This window comes from Ochotona princeps, chromosome 5 (assembly GCF_030435755.1).
Source record: "Ochotona princeps isolate mOchPri1 chromosome 5, mOchPri1.hap1, whole genome shotgun sequence".
Taxonomy (NCBI): Eukaryota; Metazoa; Chordata; class Mammalia; order Lagomorpha; family Ochotonidae; genus Ochotona; species Ochotona princeps.
Window position 1 is genome coordinate 58,267,383 of NC_080836.1, and position 18,450 is coordinate 58,285,832.

The window sequence follows — 18,450 nt, forward strand, 5'->3', positions numbered from 1 at the left end:
CCCACACTCTTCCTAATTACATGTTACAGGAAAGGTTAACAGTGGAACTTTCCCTGGGATTTAAACCAACAATCCAGAAGATTTTACTAGTCATTTCCGACACCCTCCTAGCAGTCACCCTAGTCTCAAGGCAGCTACTGCAGAAGCAATGTCCAGTTTTATTGAGAAACACTAAGACCATAAAGTTTACAGGGGAACTAACTCCTCTGTAAGCAGGACTCTGTAAGCTGGGTTTCCAAACTAAATACAAAAGTGTTCAAAAGGTGAGTCAAACTGAAGCACAGTCCACAGAAAAGCTTTCAATATAAACATATAGGGCAGCTTAATTAATAATCACCTAACAGTAGAAACAAACACTCCAAATGTCCACCAACTAAAAGAACAGCAAAATGGGGTTTATATAAGAAAATATTATTCAGCCATATAAAAAATGAGTTTCTGTTACTTGTGATAACATGGATATGCCCTGAGAGCATTACACTAAGTAAAAGAAACCAGAAAAGGCTATGATGTATGATTCCATTTACATGAATGCTAGAACAGACCAATTTGCAGACAGTAGGCTAGAGGATGAAAGGCGCTTGGGAGCATCGGGGAGAATATGAAGTGACTGCTAAAGGGTACATTTCTTTTGGGCTGGTGAAAATGTTGTAGAGTTAAGACATTGCGATGATGGCAAAACTCTGAATACACAAATAAACATCACATAGTAACAGGGCAGTTAGCACCAGAAAACAGAGGACACTGGTCTCATTAAGATTATATCACGCAGTGATGTTATAGCTGTCTTGGTTTGTGCAAGTATATTCCATGATGCCTGCACAACGAAAAAAACTGTCTAACAAAACATTTCTGAGAATATATCCCTGTCAATAAGCAGGGCATCCCTGTACTAAAAAAAAAAAAAAACAATTTTTTTTGCATACTTTGCATACTTTCAAAAACTGGTTCTTAAGATACATAAATATATTTCACTTTTTAAGTACTCTTTCAATCTACAATACAAAACTAAGACTTACTAATCTTGAAAAAAATGTGATGAAATACAAAAATCACTTCTAGGTACAAACAGCGTAGAAAGACTTGGCAGAAAGAAGCAAACCTACACCTATTTACAATTTGGGAGCTCCTCACTAACCAACATCCAAGAAGACCACCCTAACATAGAGAGGATCCAGTCCAAGGTTGGCAGCCTCGGCAGGAGAGTCAGAGAAGTTACACCTCACTCACTGTGGGAGTTCACAGGAAGGGGAGCGAGGGAACAGAGCTGTCCCTGGAGGGCACTCCTGCCAGGAGAAGTGCATGATCCCCAACATGTGGGACTCCTTTTCATTGCTATTCACATCCCTGAGATACAAGCTACACAGTCACTGTGTTAATAAACAACATACTTCTATTTCAAAGTACACTATAAATTAAGACTAAGGAAGCAATGCTTACAAATACCATCTGCAGAGATACTAAAAGAATAAAACATTCTAAATTCATCCCTTAGAGTGCTTAAAAACACTTTTAATACTAATTTTCCATCTATCTTACCATAATAGATAACAAAAATACACACAATCCAAACAAACTATTTCAAATGCCAAAACCAAGTGGTCTTTAAAGGACTTGAAATCATCTTATGTTACTATCAAAAAAATCTCTATGCTGCTGTTAATCTATTTAATACGATATTTTTAGAGGAGTAACCAAAAATACCATAGACCCAATGTCTGCATTCCTACTCCCTTTGCTGCTCAGGTCCAGGTAGCTGAGCTGAAATAGCTAAGTGAAGAGGGAGGGCTCTCCAGTGGGCTCACTCCCCTATGACAGAGAAAGGGATGATACACACAATTCCTGGAGTCAACATCTCAGAGCTCTTTTTTTTAACAGTGATTTTTTTTTTAATTTTGAATTTTATGGTACAATTCCATAGAGTCTGGGACATCCCCCCTACCAAATCCCCACCTCCCCAGACTGATTTTATCCATATTATTACAACAGTATAGTCCTTCATAAGGAGTCCTAATGCCATCAATCTGAGCCCCGACATTGTGGTACAGACAATATCAGACAGTCTAGCAACCCACTGTCTAGATATGTACAACAGTTTCATTGGGAGTCCATCTTTGATTTGGAAGTAGGGATGCATATTGCCTTGTATCATCACATTGGGATTTGGTAGTTTTACTAGGCCATCACTATACATTTCCTAAAATGAGAAGCCATGAAACAACAGGTATGAAGTTAAAACAACAAAAACATTTACAGTACCATGGAGTCAAAAACAAACAACCAAGCAAACAAAAAATAACACCACACCACTGAATAACCAACGCATGGATGACAAAAGGAAAACACAAAAGCCTCTTGGGTAAAATGATGCCACTGTGCGATTCATGAGACAGCGATGAATTTGACAAGAGAAAAGAAACTATTTGGAAGAAATGAAAATGAAATCATTGTTTGATTACAACTAAATGCATCTTCTCTACCACTCAAGAGCTTCATCTATACATAGACAGCAGTGTAATTCCACTTACATCTTCTTTCTAATTACTTGTTTATAATCCATCTTCACTAGATAACATGCTCTGGAGATCAGAAATATTCTCTCACTAACACTGTAGTAGCTTCTACCATAATGCTTTAAGCTCCAAAAATGTGAGACCTTGCTTCGTACAAGCTCCTCAGTCAAAATTCAGTGTTCTCCCTCTGCTTAAGAATTGAAGAAGCCTACTAGCCTGCAGTTCCCACTGGTTTATGTAAGGGCCGAGTATGTGCTGGGCAGAACCAGGCTAGACTGCAAACAACCATTGGTTCCAGTGGAAGACAGGGATGGAAACAGAATCAACCCAACAACTGCAACCACCAGCTGACAGGGGCAATGGTCTGTGCTGGGCCCTGTGCTTGCTAGTACATACAAGAATCTGGTCTGGGAACACCTCAGACAAAGTTTCTTTGGGGATCCCCCCAATCGAGCTTCCAGACTCAGAACTCTAACCATCAAAAGACAGGACAAAACAAGTCAACCACCTCAGCTATATGTTGGCAATGAAAATATTGGGTAAACAGAGATTCTACGATGGACTATGTCAATTAGTGGATTCTGCAACGACCTCATTGTGCTTGGAGTGGTAAGAGTGGTAGCAATTCAGAACTGTTGAACTATCAAAACCACTTGAGCAAGACCCTTGAAGCATGCTCCACATCTGGGACCTGGGGTAGGTGGGAGACTGGGCGGGGCTTCTACCTTAAAATTCCCTTTTACATCAGATATATTAAGGAAACAATATGGAACTAATTGTCTTGCCCATCTTCCTGTAGTGCTTGAACCTTTTTACCCTAATTATGTCAAGATTGTCAAAAAAAAAGAGTAAATCACCAGTAGTAAAATATTAAAAAAAAAAAAAAAAGAATTGAAACCTGGGGCTTTTCTTATGAAGCACAGCATGTTAAGCTCCACCCCCACGATCCCATATCAGAGCCCTGGTTCAAATCCCCCTGCTCCACTTCCAAGCCAGTTCCCAGCTAATGTACCTGGAAAATCAGTGGCAAACGCTCCAAGAATGCTTTAATGTTCTCCTACCCAAGTGTGAGACATGGATGGAGTTTCTGGCTTTTAGTTCCTCTGGAGAATGAACTGGAAGATCTTTCTTTCTTGCTGACTCCCTTTTTCTGTATTGTTCCTCCTTTCAAATAACTAAATAAATAAATCTTTTAAAACATTGAGGCCCTTGGGACTGGCATGATGGTTCAGTGGCAAAGTTCTCACCTTGCAAAAGCCCACATTCAACATGGGCGCCAGTTTGTGTGCTGGCTGCTCCACTTCCCATCAACCTCCCTGCTTGTGGTCTGGGGAAGAAGTAGAGAATGACCCAGTGCCTTGAGACCCTGCCCCCATGAGGAAGACCCCAAGGAAGCTCCTGCTTCCTGGTTTTGGATCAGCTAAGATCCAGCCATTGTGGCCACTTGGGGAGTGAATCAGCAGATGGAAGATCTCTCTGTCTCCCCTCTCTGACCACCGTCCAGCACTCTGTTCTCTCAAACTCTCCCCGCTGTTTCAAACACCCAAATTGCCCTATCTCAGATGTTGTCACTACTGTTCCACTCCAAATGTCCTTTTTCCGTTATTATTTTCCATGAAATGGTTTTATAGGTATAGGGATTTCTCTAATCCTCCTCACTCTCTTCCTCTCCTTTTCCCCTCCTGCTATTTCCACCCTCCCATATCATAACAGTACAAACCTTTAGTATCAGTTACAAGTGTTAACATTCTACTAATCAAATGTATCACTGCACTGTAGGTACAGGCAAAGGTAGAAAATCCAGTATCGTATTGTAAAGGTATACCTGGTTGTTTCATTGGGTGTCCTCATTTTATTTAGCAGACGCACAGTGGAATATACCATCACTTTGTATGCTAGTCTCCACTATACAGTTCATTTATGAGAGTATACATCCATGTTTATTTACTTATATGTCTATTCATTCTGGATTTTTTGTTTGTTTGTTTATTTATTTATTTTGCATGAGGGTCATCTTACACTAAAGAGAATATGGTATTTATTCTTTTGGGACTGGCTTATTTCACTGAGCATAATGGTCTCCCGTTGGGAATATTTTGTTGCAAATGGTATGATTTCATTCTTAGAGCTGTATAATATTCCATAAAGTAGACATACCACAGCTGCTTCATCTATTCTTTTTTTGGCAGGTATCTGGGTTGTTTCTATAGCTTTGCTAGTGTGAACTGTGCTGCTATAAATACAGGGTTGCAGGCTGCTTTCTTGGATGAAGCTTTCACTTCATCTGGACATATCCCCAGGAATGGGATAGCTGCATCATATGGTCAATCAACTGTCAGCTGTCTGATGTTCTCCACAGTTACTTCTGTAGTGGCTACACTAGTCTACACTCCTAAAAACAGTGGAGGTTACGTTTTCTCTCACATCCTCACCAGCAGTTGTTGTTAGCTGATGTCTGCATGTGAGCCATTCTCACTGGACTTACATGGAACCTCAATGTGGCTTTTTTTTGCATTTTATCCAATAGCTAAGGAAGTCTGATCATTTTTTTCACATGTCTATTAGCCATTTGAATCTGTTCTTCTGAAAATTTCCTGCTCATTTCCTTCACCCATTTGTTAAGAAGATTGTTGTGCTGTTGCTGAGAGTCTGAAGCTCTTTGTAAATCCTGCATATTAGACCCCTACCAATGTAGTGTGCAAAGATTTCCTCCTATTCTGTTGCTTGCCTCTTTGCTTTATTGATCATTTCCTTTGCTCTACAGAAGCTTCTTAGTTTGTTGAGGTTCCATTTGTTTATTTTGGCTTTGACTGCCTGAGCTCTTGGTGACCTTTTTACAAAGTCTTTGCCTACACCTAGGTCTTGTAGAGTGCTTCCTGTTTTCCTATAATAGTTCGATAACGTATGGGTGAAGATTTAGGTGTTTAATCCATTCAGAGCTGTTTTTGCATAAGGTAGAAGGTGGAGATCATGTTTCTTACTTCTGTAAGGAAATACTCAATTCTAGTTGGGACAACTGAATCTTTCATGAGCTACCCTGCTGGCTTCATCTCTGGTAAAGTAATTTACCTTATCATTTGTAAAATACTGCCACTCACCCTCTTCCTACTCTATCACTCTCCTGACTCTGCATGCTTTGTTGGCATAGCACTCTGGAGTCTCTGGCAAGCTCTGTGCAAAACCTGACCAATCACTGGGGATTAAGTGAGGATCACAGGAAAATAATTGGGCCTGCTTGTTCACCTATCAGTTCAGCTCCTAAAACAATGAAGTACCTGTTAGAGGCTCTCATATGCTTACTGAGTAGCTACAGACTTCTGACTTTAGAAGTCTGTGATTATGAAAATCCATTAAGCCTCCTGAAAGTTTCTTGTGTGAACAAGTTTTTCTAAGAAAACACTGAATTGAAATTGAAATCTGAATTAAAAAAACACACACACACACAAAGAAAATGGAAAGACTGCTTCAACAGATGCTGAATTTCCAATAAATAGTTATGTAGGTCAAGTATCTCTAGAGGGGTTAGACCACAGGCCACTGAGGCACTTGTCCCAAACTTTACATTCTATGATCTTGTAAAACTCTATGATTAGTAGGATCTGAGGGGGAAAAAAACTGATTTAAAATATACACTAAATACACTGCTGAAAGAAAATGTCTAAAATATTTTCACTTTCTTTCCCAATACTGTACTAACCTCAGTTAGTTTCAAGCCAATTATAACTTATGTCAGATCCAGCTTTTATGTGAACTTACAAACAGATTCAGTGCTGTGGTTATAGTACAGGCATCCACAGTACAGTGATGAAAATCAAAAGCCTGGAACCAGACTGTTGGGTTCAGAGTCCCCTCACTGGCCCTGATCTGGCACAGGCTCTTGATCAAGATAATTATTCATCCTTTCTAAGCCTCAGTTTCCTTACATGGGCGGGAGTGGGAGGTAGGGACTTCAGCAAGTTTATGGACAGTGCATAACATTAAAAAAAAAATCTGTGCCTGAATTTCAAAATTATTTTGCACCAACATAAACTTAGTTTGTAATTCCACTTTGACACAACTTTCTGAAGTCACCTAATACCTAAGATAGGGATGAGGATAGCACCTGTATGTTTAGGAGAATTGAAGAAAATGAATTGATATTATTTATTATTTTCTGAAATATGGTATATTTTCACATTTGCTTCTCAATCTTCAGCAGCAAACTCTGAAGTTTAACAGGAAGGCAAGATGAGATTGCTTTTCTTATTCATCAAAGTAACTTTTCTGAGTGACAAGTCTGCATATTTAATAGTTCCCAGTTACCAGGTCTAGGAAACCCTTCTTGAGTATGTAAAAGTTCTAAAGTAAAATAAAGGAAAAGGCAGAAACCAATACTCATTGACTACTCAGAATAACTATAAGGTGCAATGCAGCATGGTGAAAAAGTATAAGTTATAAGACAGCTTGTGCCCTTGAGTAGGTCCAGGATCTTTTCAGAAGATGGAAAAGTAAAGAAAAGTATTCTAATTATTGCTTGATTAATATCCATAGATATTACATTATGGGGTATTAAGGAAAAACATACTTTTAAATATAAGAAATGCATGTTAAGATTTGAGGATTATCATTAAGCATCATGAATCAGTGCCTAGTGAGTCAAAAAGTCAGTGCTACCAGTCTGAAAGTTAGCTGGGAAAAGCTGGTAAGTGAAAGAAGGAAGTTCAGTGTAAAGAAACAGACACAGAGAATGAAAAATCAGCTCCAAGGCATTCTTCATTAGTTTGAAAAACTGTCTTAACTTCTCTGCCTTGACTGGTTTTCTCTGAAATCAAAATAATAACAATACATTACCAAGTAATGTTAAAATCATTTATCTTGTCAAATTATCTCAAAGACTGCATTAATTTAAGTCCTAAAGTAACTTGCATGATGAGTGCTAAATTCATACTCACTCAAAAGGTGACTCAAATTACAAGTCTTGGCACAAAAATTAAGAATCTTTGCAGGAAAAGACATATTCTCATCTTCATAATGCATGATATACAGTGGCTGTACTGGGTTTTGCCAAAACAAATGGCTTCTGAATTGAATTTATTGTGTATAAACATGAAAATAGAGGCAGAGAAAACTGTGAAGGATAATGGAACTGTTCTTTTCATAAATTAATCTTGAACTTATGTGTCAATGGGAATATGGTCAGATAAATTTTCCTGGCTACTACTTGAGAAATTTGTCATTCTCACTGATACATGAACTTAAGCCTATGAGAAGAAAACATAGGTGACAAAGAACTAGATGTACATGATAAAGACAGAAAATATTGGCTCACTAGTCCCACTTTTTAAAAAGGTTTATTTTTATTATTATTATCTGGGCAAAGAGGATTGCAAGAGGGATTTCAAAGAAATGCCAAAATGTACCTAGTTGTTACTGTGCACTTCTGAGAACTACCATGAATTCAACTAGCTCAACTAAGGTAATACTGCTAGGTCAACTGTGGTTCAGGTGCATGCAAAAATGTGTAACAAGTTGTATGGGTAAGGCTACCAAATCAAAATATCCAATCAAACATTAAGTAACTGAATATGCTTCATGGAACTTAACATTGCTTGTGCTAGGCTAACTAAGACAACTCTCTGCTTTGTTTGGGCCCCAGAATTTGGATAAAGAACTCTCCTCTGGGCCTACCAGCATAAAGAATAAAGTTGCTTTTCCTACTGAAAGTCTAGGTGCGCTCCATCTCTGTCCGAGTTTCCCACAACAAGATGGAAAGAGGTCTCGTCTTCCAGTTCACCCCCAAACGCCTATAACAGCTTGTGCTTTGGCCAGGCCAAAGCCAGAAAACAGAAAAATCATTCATGTTTCTTCCAATGGGATGCAGTAATTCAATAATCAGAGCATCTCCAAGTTGCCTCCCAGTGTCCACATAGGCAAAGTGCTGGAGTGAGGAGTCAGAGCTGAGAATGGAACTCAGATATTCCAATACAAGACACTGGTGTGTTAATAGTTAGGCTAAACACTTGATCCCTAAAGAATATTTTTTAACTACTAAAAGAGAATTTTCATTTCATCTGAACCTTAGGACAGAACTTCACATAAAATCTAGCTACAATGCACTGACTGGATCTGAAGTGCAAAACGCCCTAGATTATCTGGAACCACAGACCTTCGTCTCAGGTCTGCTACTAATTAGCTGTGTAATTCAGAGCATGTAACTTAAGAGTTTCAATCCTATCAACTGTAAAATAAAGCAGTTGGTTGAAACGGACTCCAATTTCTCTCAGTTACCCTTTTATGATTATTTTTCCCTAATCTGTTGCCTCAAAGTAGTTAGTCTTGATTACTAAAATATGACCTAACATCCAATGAGCAACCATACCACATGGCAACCACGAGATCAAAGAATTAGCAATACTGTTCAATGCTAATACAATGGCAATGAGCGCTCATAATTTTCCTATTCTGAAAGTTAGAAGAAAAAAATAGGTCTGAAAGTTTCCCTGGAAGATATCTCCTCCCCTCACATTGGAAAAATATCAGCAACAGGATCAATAAACCACACATCAATACTGGAAATGGGTAGGAGTAACTTAATTTGTTCTAAAACTGTTTTAATCAGAAATTTTATGATTTAAAATGAATTACTCTATAATGTCAATGCAAATCAAGAAAAGGACATGAAAATATTTCTTTACTCTGACTAAAATGTTCAAAACTCATCTTCCAGGGACTATAAACACTACTGAAAGAAAATTTTGCTCTCTTTTCCACCTTTACTTTTTGCAAACACAAACACAAATATCTGCCATGATTCTCAAGATTTATTACAATGGTTGGAAAATCTTGGTGTATTTTAGAATGATATCAGAGGTATAAAGGATTCCTTAAAAAGAACTCTAGGAGAGAATTAAGATGGCAGAATAGGAGAAACAGATGGAGAAACATTACTGGTACCACAGGAAAAATAATACCAGCTTCGGCATCGTACAGGTCAAAATAGGTCCATGTGGCCCTCAGACCTAACAGCCAACAGATTTCATCAAGATCAGCACCACCAACAATCTAGTCATATTGGACACCTGGTGTCTCCCTAATCCTGGCACCTGCTCCAACCAGAAATGGGAGAAAGGCTGAACATGACAACAGTGTAGTCTTAGCACAGTATCACAGGAGGTGGAGAGTGCTCAGCCAGGAGCTAGAGCTACAGAGACCATGGTGGAAATCTAACATAAGAACCCAGACCTGGAACTTGCTGGAGGGAGTGGCACAAATGACTGCAAACAAAGAGCCATGTGCCAATGACAATCAGTAAAATCGAACTGTAGACCTGTGGGTGACACAGCTTAGAAATCTGCCAAAAGGAGAAGAATCTGTTAACCAGAAGTACAATGACCAAGAGCAAAAGAGGCGACAAAGGCAAAATGAGTATTACTGAAGACTCCCCTGCAAAGGAGCAAAAGTCTTTGAGGAATACATCGAGAAAATGGGGAATACAGAATTCAAAACACTTTTTGCAAAACTTATCAACAACGAGAAGCAAGTAATATAGGAGTTGAAGAAATTTTAGGAACATGTCACATAGGAAATGATTCCAATAAAAGCTGATATATAAGAGTTATGCAAGTCCCAGAAGGTACAGAAAAAGAAGCTGGGTTTAAAAATGTGTTGAATGAAATAATAAGGGAAAAATTTCCCTAATCTAGAGAAAGAATTGGAAAACAACATCCAGGACGGGCACAGAACTCCCAACAAGCTTAACCAAAAGCAATCTTCACTACCACACATGATAATCAACCTCTCTTGAATCAAACATAAGGAAAAGATCCTTACATGTACACATGAAAAAATCAACTGACATATAAAGGAATGCCAATTAAACTCACAGGAGATCTCTCACAGGAAACCTTACAGGCAAGAAGAGAATGGAGTGACATGTTCCAGATTCTAAAAGCACAAAATTGTCAGCCCAGGATAACGTGCAAACCTTTCTTTTGTCTTTGAAAATGAAATAAAATTCTTCTACAGTACAGAAAAGTTAAAAGAATTTGCCCCTTCCAAACCTGCCCTACAAATGATACTTAAAGATGTTCTCTTGACAGAGAAGAGGAATAGCGCCTACCAAAACCAAGGGCAAATGTGAAGAACATCCCAGTAAAATAATAACAGAAGACTAAATCAGTGAACAACCCATTGCTAAAATGACAGGACCAAATTACCACCTATTCATATTAACCCTAAATGCAAATAGATTAAACTCATCAATCAAATGTCATAGATTAGTAGAATGGATTTAAAAAAACATCTATTTGTTGCCTAGAGGAGACATATCTCACCAACAAAGACTAGCAGACACTATATCTCATGCATTTTGATGGTTTTTTATTGTTGTTATTGTTAGTTTCATCTCTTCAAAATATTTTCTTACTCATTAAATTCTTCACCTACTCATAGGTATACAGTAGCACAATTTTCTTCAAGAAGATTTTTGATTTGCTTTTTCATTTCTTCATCGACACATTAGTCACTCAGTAGCACATTATTAAATTCATGTTATGTTTTATTTCTTCTTTTCTTCTTGTTGATTTTGTTTTGTGGCTTTTCTTTTAAGGCAATCTACAGTAACTATGTAATGGAGACGATCATATCCAGTAGCATGCTATTTAACTTTGTCATTTTTAATTACATTTTTTCTTTCTGTTGATTTTGTTTTGTGGCTTTTCATTTAACGGGATGTACAGTAACTGTGTAATGGAGACTATCATATCCAGATGTGAGGATACAATGCAGCAGGCATCTCTACTTCCAGATCAAAGATGGACTCCCAATGAAACTGTTAACTATAACTTGACAATAGATGCTGGACTCTTCCCCATTGTCCATGCCAGCATGGACATATAACTGTTTATGAAGAACTATACTATAGTAATAATATAGGGGTGGGGTGAGAACTTGGGAAGGGCATAAGGGAAATCCCAGGGTTTATGAAACTGTATCATAAAATGATAATAATAATAATAATAATAATAATAATAATAAAAGAAGTAAACAAAGAATTCTAACGAGCAGGCCTATCAGAATCTTTGTGAGTGGGCCCGACACAGTCAGTTTGAAATGTCGAGTCATCTGCTACTACTTTTCGAGGTGTATTAGCAGGGAGCTGGATCGGAAGTGGAGTACCTTCGACTCAACTCCACACTCATATCAGATGGCAGCATCACAAGCAGCAACTCCAATTTACACTTTTTACTTCACAATTTACTCCAATTTACAGACACTAACTCCAATTTACACTTCTTAAAATAATAGTTTTAAACTCCCACTAGTCTATCACCATGTATTACAGCTTACAAGTTGGGGCCAGTTTTGTGGTGTAGTGGGAAAAGCCACCACCCATGATTCCTTCTAATGCGCCTGGGAAAAGAGTGAAAGCCACCCATGTGGAAGATCCAGATGAGGCTTCTGAGTCTTGGTTTGAGCCCTGCCCAATTCTGGACATTGCAAACATCTGGAGAATGAACAACAGGCGGAAGAACTCCCTCCCTTTCCCTCTATAGCTAACTTACAAAATAAACTAAATGAATTGTTTAAAAAAAAAACATAAGGAGGGCCTGGCGCAATAATGTAGCAGTCAAAGTCCTCGCCTTGAACGCCCAAGGGATTCCACATGAGTGCCGGTTCTAATCCCAGCAAACCCGCTTCCCACACAGCTCACTGCCTGTGGCCTGGGAAAGCAGTCGAGGACGGCCCAAAGCTTTGGGACCCTGCACACATGTGGGAGACCCGTAAGAGGCTCCTGGTTGCAAATTGGCTCAGCTCCAGCCATTGCAGCAGCTTGGGGAGTGAACCATCAGATGGAAGATCTTCCTCTCTGTCTCTCCTGCTCTCTGTATATCTGACTTTTCAATAAAAGCATAATAATTTAAAAAAAAAAAAGAAAAGAAATTAAAAAAAAAAAGCCTAAGGATTGTGGGACAGCAACCTAAATGAAAGATGCTATCTACTAAATTAACTTTTTCTAAACTTAAGTCCCAGGGTATGTGAATGCTTAAATGTGTTCCTAAAAAGCTGAAAGTACATGCGCTTGGAAATCCATATACTATAAAATGCAGCAAGAATACAAAGTAGGGACCAGTGTTGCGGCACAATGCATTAAGCTGTTTGTGATACAAGCTTCCATACCTGAGTGCTGGTTCAAGTTCCAGCTGCTCCGCTTCCGATTCAGCATCTTGCTGATTTGTTTAGGAGGGCAGCAGATGGCCCAATTACCTGGGGCTCAGCCATCCATATGGGAAACCTAGATGGAGTTTCGGGTTCCTGGCTTCTGATTAGTCCAGCCCTCGCTTTTTAGGTCATTTGGGAAGTGAACAAGCAAATGCAAGCACGCTCTCTAGCTCTACCCTATCCCCTTCTTACTTTTTCATGCTGCCTTTCAAACAATCCTTTAAAAAAAAGAGAGTATGAAGCATTTCATCTCTGTATCACAATATTTTTTAAAGATTAATTTATTTATTTGAAAAGCAGAGTTACCAGGGACATGCAGGCGGTTGTGAGAGGGCGTCATCCATCTGCTGGTTCACTCCCCAAAAGGCCACAATGGCTGGAGGTGGGGCAGTCCCAAGCCATGAGATTCTTCTAAGTCTTCCTTGTGTTGCAGGGGCCCAAGGACTTGGGCATCCAATGTTATTTTCCAATGCATATCAGCAGGAAGCGAGACCAAAAGTAACGCAGCTGCATTCAAATCTGCACCCACTTGGGATGCCAGTGTCGAAAAGTTGTGGGTCTACCTGCTATGCCACAGCTTCAGCCCTGATACCACAAATTACTGACTAGAGCATTTTAAATTACAATTTCACAGCTAATATTAAAAGATGAGATAGCACAGAATACCTCAACAATAGCAGCAATCATCATATTTAGATATAAGAAAAGACACCTTCCGAGTCACCTTGGAATGCTGAGTAGGTAGTCTAAGGTGACACTCAGCTCATCCATATTTGTCTGTTCAAGGCATAATGGAATTGTCAGAATCAGGCCACTTCGTCTGTCCTTTCCTCCTAGTAAAGAAAACATAGATCCACAATGTAATAGATACCAATACATCATTTGAATAACCTTTGAATCCAGTTTTACTAACACAATTACAAGTTTCATGTGTTTTACCTAGAATATAGGTTCTATGGCTTTTAAAAAGATTTACTTATCTACTTATTTACTTACTTGTTTGAAAAGCAGAAGAAGAAGGAAAAGAGAGAGAGAGAAACAGAGATAACACCTTCCATCCAGTGGTTACTGATTCACTCACAAATGTTCCCAAGCTAAGCTAGAAATCAGGAACTCCAGCCGGCTCTCCTACATGAGTAGCATGGGGCACTCCACCAACTTGAAAATCATATAGCAGGAAGCAGGATCACAAGCAGAGCAGCTCAAACTCCAAACAACACTGATGTGGCAAGCTGGCGTCAGAAGGCGCAACTCAACTGGCTGAAAGCCTGGAATGCATCTGTGGCCTCTGGTTTTTACTTTTGAAAAAAAAAAGTATTACAAAAAAAAGTTTGCAAAGTATACTCTCTGAATAATGCTGCTGGTTTTAAAATATACAGGCTCTATTTTTTTTAAGTCTGAAAGCACTGGATTAAACAATCAGTGATCAAGGGAGGAAGCTATGTTGCTCCTCAAAACACGGATGCAGTCTAACCCACCATAGAACTGTCTTCAGAGGGCAAGGTTACTACTCAGGACTACACTGAACTGCATGCACTTGCCTTTCAATATGGGATATAAAAATAATCACCTGTGTACTTCTAAGAAGAAAAGTGGGACAGAAACCCAAGGGATGACCTTTAAGATCAGTATGGTCAACAGACTCACACACTGCACTTAGGCTAGCTTTACAGAAAGCTTAGTAAGACCACTGCTGACAAAAGAATAGCATTTCTCTATTGGTAGTCTTGTGCCAACACCAGCAATTTCATCTACTCTTGGCAGAAACAGAAATTGAAACAATCTTCTGGGAGAACAATTGGACTAAACCTAGCAGAAGTGTAAGTATTTGTTCTCCTTAAGAATTGCACTTCTAAGAATCACGCTGCTTAACTTATACAACATATGCAAAGAATGTTCACAAACTTCCACTCAGGAAAGAATACAGAAAATACAAATTTCAAACCAAAGGAGAAGGAGTTTAAAAACTACATATTAAAAAAAGAATTTAACACTGGAAAAAATCATGCCAATCTACAAATATATGTGATATATTTTAAAAACAGGCCACTGGTGTTATCCAAGACAAGTATAACAAGAACTAAATAGAACAGGAAGAAAAAGGCAAGGTACTACATCCTGCATAAAGCTAAATTTGCAGAGCTCCAGAAGCTGTTGTAAAGCACATGCAGTTTTATTAAGTGACCCAAATTCCAGGCAACCACTGCATCTGATGGAGCACACCAGTAACAGACTCACAGCTGTTCCTTGCCTCATCTTAGCTGATATAGTCTTCAGGTTAATTACTAAATGGAAATTCAAGTCTTTCTGACAGTAAAAAATGAAACCAGCATAACTGGTATTTCAGAACTTTCCAGTGTACAAAACTTTGCATAGAAAATTAAAGATAAAAGTAGGAGATGGAATATAATAAAAACTAGTTACTTTGTCATTCAGAAACAACTGATATGCATGACTGTTTTGTAGAGTGAGACACCCTAACATTGTCCTTGTTGGGGTCATTTTAATCAAATATTGTAACAGTGAAAACTGGCCTGTCAAGCAGCAGCAGTGGCAGATAGCTTCCAAGGCTATCCCTCCTGAGGAAAAGCAGTATCTTCTAAACAAAACCTTTGCAGGAAAACAGAATGCTTTTCCATTGAATTTATCAGAGAAAAGAAGTTTAAAGAAGTTTACACATCAAACACTCTGAACTCTGAGAAGAAAACATACCTGAAAGGAAGGCGAGTTTCTTCTTCAGAATGGGTAGTATTACTGACGCCTCCATTATACTCCGGTCAACTTCCTTCTGAAAACACAAAAAGTTAAATTCAACGACAAATGAACAATCAGTCCACAAAACAGATACTGGCTTCTCTCACTTTCTCCACTTGAGAACTACTCATCTTTTGAGTCAAGCTAATTCTTTTTTTGTGGAGAGCTGCCCTGTGCACTGTAAAATAGTTAGCAGCACCCTTGGTCTCTACTACGTAAATACCAATAACACCTCCCTCTTCCAGATGTGACAACAGAAACACCTCTGGACATTGTACAATATCCTGTGATGGGAAAACTGCAGCTACCTCAGAGTCACTGGCTTAATCTGGTTTCCACAACAAAACTCATCCAATGAGAACACCACTTGGTACACAGGAGTCAATTAATCAAACAGCCAATCAATCTTCCATTATTTTCCTTCTTACATATTTTAATTCCAAATATTTCACTCTTTCTATATCACTTTTTTCTGATCTTTCATGTTTTTGCTCCCCTTTATTGTATGATAACACATCCCTGTCCTCATTTTTACTTCAAGATATTTTCTAATACACTTTCAACTTTGGTCCTGAATGTTCACCGTCTTCATCTTTCCACACTTTATAATTTCAAATTGTGCACAGAAAAATATGATTATCCCAGCTTGCCTTTTTGCAGCAGTCCACAATTCCTCTTATTGTTTTGCTAATCCAAGGTCTACCTGGGCACAGCCAGGGATTATGGCTAATCATAAAACTGAACTTCATATTTAATAGCAAAGTCTTAATGAGGACTTTACCAGGGTGGGCATTCAGAAGTGTGGGCAGCCCAGTGTATACCCTCAAAGCAGAGTTTCCTACAGAGTAGAATCTTGACAACAAACCAAGAAAATCAAGGCTTATTATATTATTCTCTTAAAATTTTATGTCAGATTTTTTCCATCATGTTTTATCACTTCTTTCCTTACAAATCTGACACCCCCCCCGCCATCACAAATTAGGACACTTTCTTTGAGTATGCCATGAAATTTTATTGTATGCATAAAAATATACTCCTTCAGTGCAGAAAACATGATCCTTTATATAAAAGTATATTATAGATTCTCCAACCATTTGCTACAAACCTGACACATATGAGAGGACACAGTGCTACTAGCTGAAGCTAAAAACTTGTCATAGCCTTGCACCGCCAAAAATGTTGCCTTTTAAAAATATATTTATTTACTTACTAGAAAAATAGAGTTAACAGAGGACAGAACGAGAGACAGATCTTCCATCTACCATTTCACATACCAAGTACATGTAATAGCTGTGGCTGGGCAAGGCTAAAGCCAGGAGATGGAAATACTATCCAGGTCTCTTACATAAGTGGCAGGAAAATAAATGCTTGAGCCATCTACTGCCTCCCAGGGGCATGAGCAGGAAGCTGGATGGGAAAGGGAGGCAGGGATCGGTGGGGCCTTGTGATGTAATGGGTGACACCAGTATCTCATATGAGTGCTGGTTTGATCCCAGCTGCTTCACTTCCAATTCAGTTCCTATAGTTAATGTTCCTACAAAAACAGCAGAAGACAACCTAATTGCTTGGGTTCCTGCAATCCATGTGGGAAAATTGGCCAGAGTTCCAGGCTTTTGCTGGAGCCATTCTGGGGAGTGAACCAGCAGATCTCTCTCTTCTCTGTTTCTGCATCTCTAGATATCTCTGCCATTCAAATAAATTTAAAGCAAGTCTTAAAAGGAAGACAGACTTTGATCCAGACACTCCAAACTATCATGCATACATTTTAAATAGCAGTATTTGAACCTGCAGAACCACAACGCCCACACTCAATGTTATCTTTAAAATAAATCCAAATGGTAAGTGAAAAAAGTAATACAATCTTAAAATAGTCATATAATGGTTAATTAAACATGACTAATTAAGCACAAATACTATTCAGCAGGTTTTGTATAAATTTTATAAAACTATTATTTGCACCTGTTCATGACAAGCTGTCAACTAAAATGATAAATTATTGCCAAGTGTTATTCCTTATATATGTTGATAAGTTGTTCATTTTTGTTCTACAAAAGTCCAGCTAATAGACAAGTACAGATGCTCTTTGACTTATAACTAGGTTACATAAGGATCAACTCATCATTAGTTGAAAACATCGTCTTTAAAAATACATTCAATCCATCTAACACGGCAAACAGCAACCCAGCACAATGTGGTTTAACAGTGAGACACTTGTAGAACGTTCATCGTTCACTCTCATGATCACAAGGCTGACTGGCAGCCATGGCTGGCGTCCCAAGGCCAACACAACATATTACATGCCCCACACCCGAAAAAAAAATCACTAGTTTTAGTTTTCACTAAACGCATATTTACTGCTTTTATATCATCCTACAAATATCCAAGTTGAACTATCATAAGTTAAAGACTGTCTATAGTAATAAGGAGAGAAAAAGCTCACATTTCATATCTTCTCTGTAAAACCACTAGTATTCCAAGCTTCCAGATCAATATTTTGACTTGTTGTTGTCAAAAAGAATGAAGGAAAATTCAGATTTACATCTTGGATCCCTTCTCTTTAATCAGCTTGTCAGGGACATAATCTCAAAGTCAGCTAATAACAGTAACAGTTGATTAGGACAATCAACATTTATTGTTTAGTACAATCCATGTGCTGTTTTAAGCAATTTCTTTATATCAATCATATTTAATCTTCACAACATTTCTATGAATTACTATTATTATCCCAATTTTAAAGAAAAGTTAACAGATTCAGAGATATTAACCCAACATTACACAGCTAACAATTAAGGGACACTCAGACCATCTGGTTTCATATCACAGTATAAACCTATCAATAAAACAGCTCTGAAATAACTCCTGTGGCTCCTCCTGGCCAACTCAGCAAGATGGAACACTAGATAATAAGCAAAACTAAAATATCTAGGATATATGTGTCTGCTTCCAACCTGGCATATTATAGGCATTTGGGAAGTGAACTAGC

At 38.4% G+C, this 18,450-nt stretch overlaps 1 protein-coding gene across 2 annotated transcripts in view; it reads right to left on the minus strand.

The window, feature by feature from the left end:
* SESTD1 (SEC14 and spectrin domain containing 1) overlaps positions 1-15,522 on the minus strand; it is a 71,291-nt gene extending 55,769 nt beyond the window's left edge. Inside the window, exons 1-2 of one of the 2 annotated variants that reach the window (XM_004577005.3) lie at positions 15,426-15,522; positions 13,438-13,546 (exon numbers count right to left, since the gene is read on the minus strand). In XM_004577005.3, the coding sequence (XP_004577062.2) occupies positions 13,438-13,546; positions 15,426-15,480 (164 nt within the window). In that variant the 5' untranslated portion in view covers positions 15,481-15,522. Of the gene's footprint in view, positions 1-13,379; positions 13,547-15,425 lie in introns of those variants that run through there. The other variant, XM_058664686.1, reaches the window with a different exon arrangement.
* Positions 15,523-18,450: the final 2,928 nt, after the last annotated feature.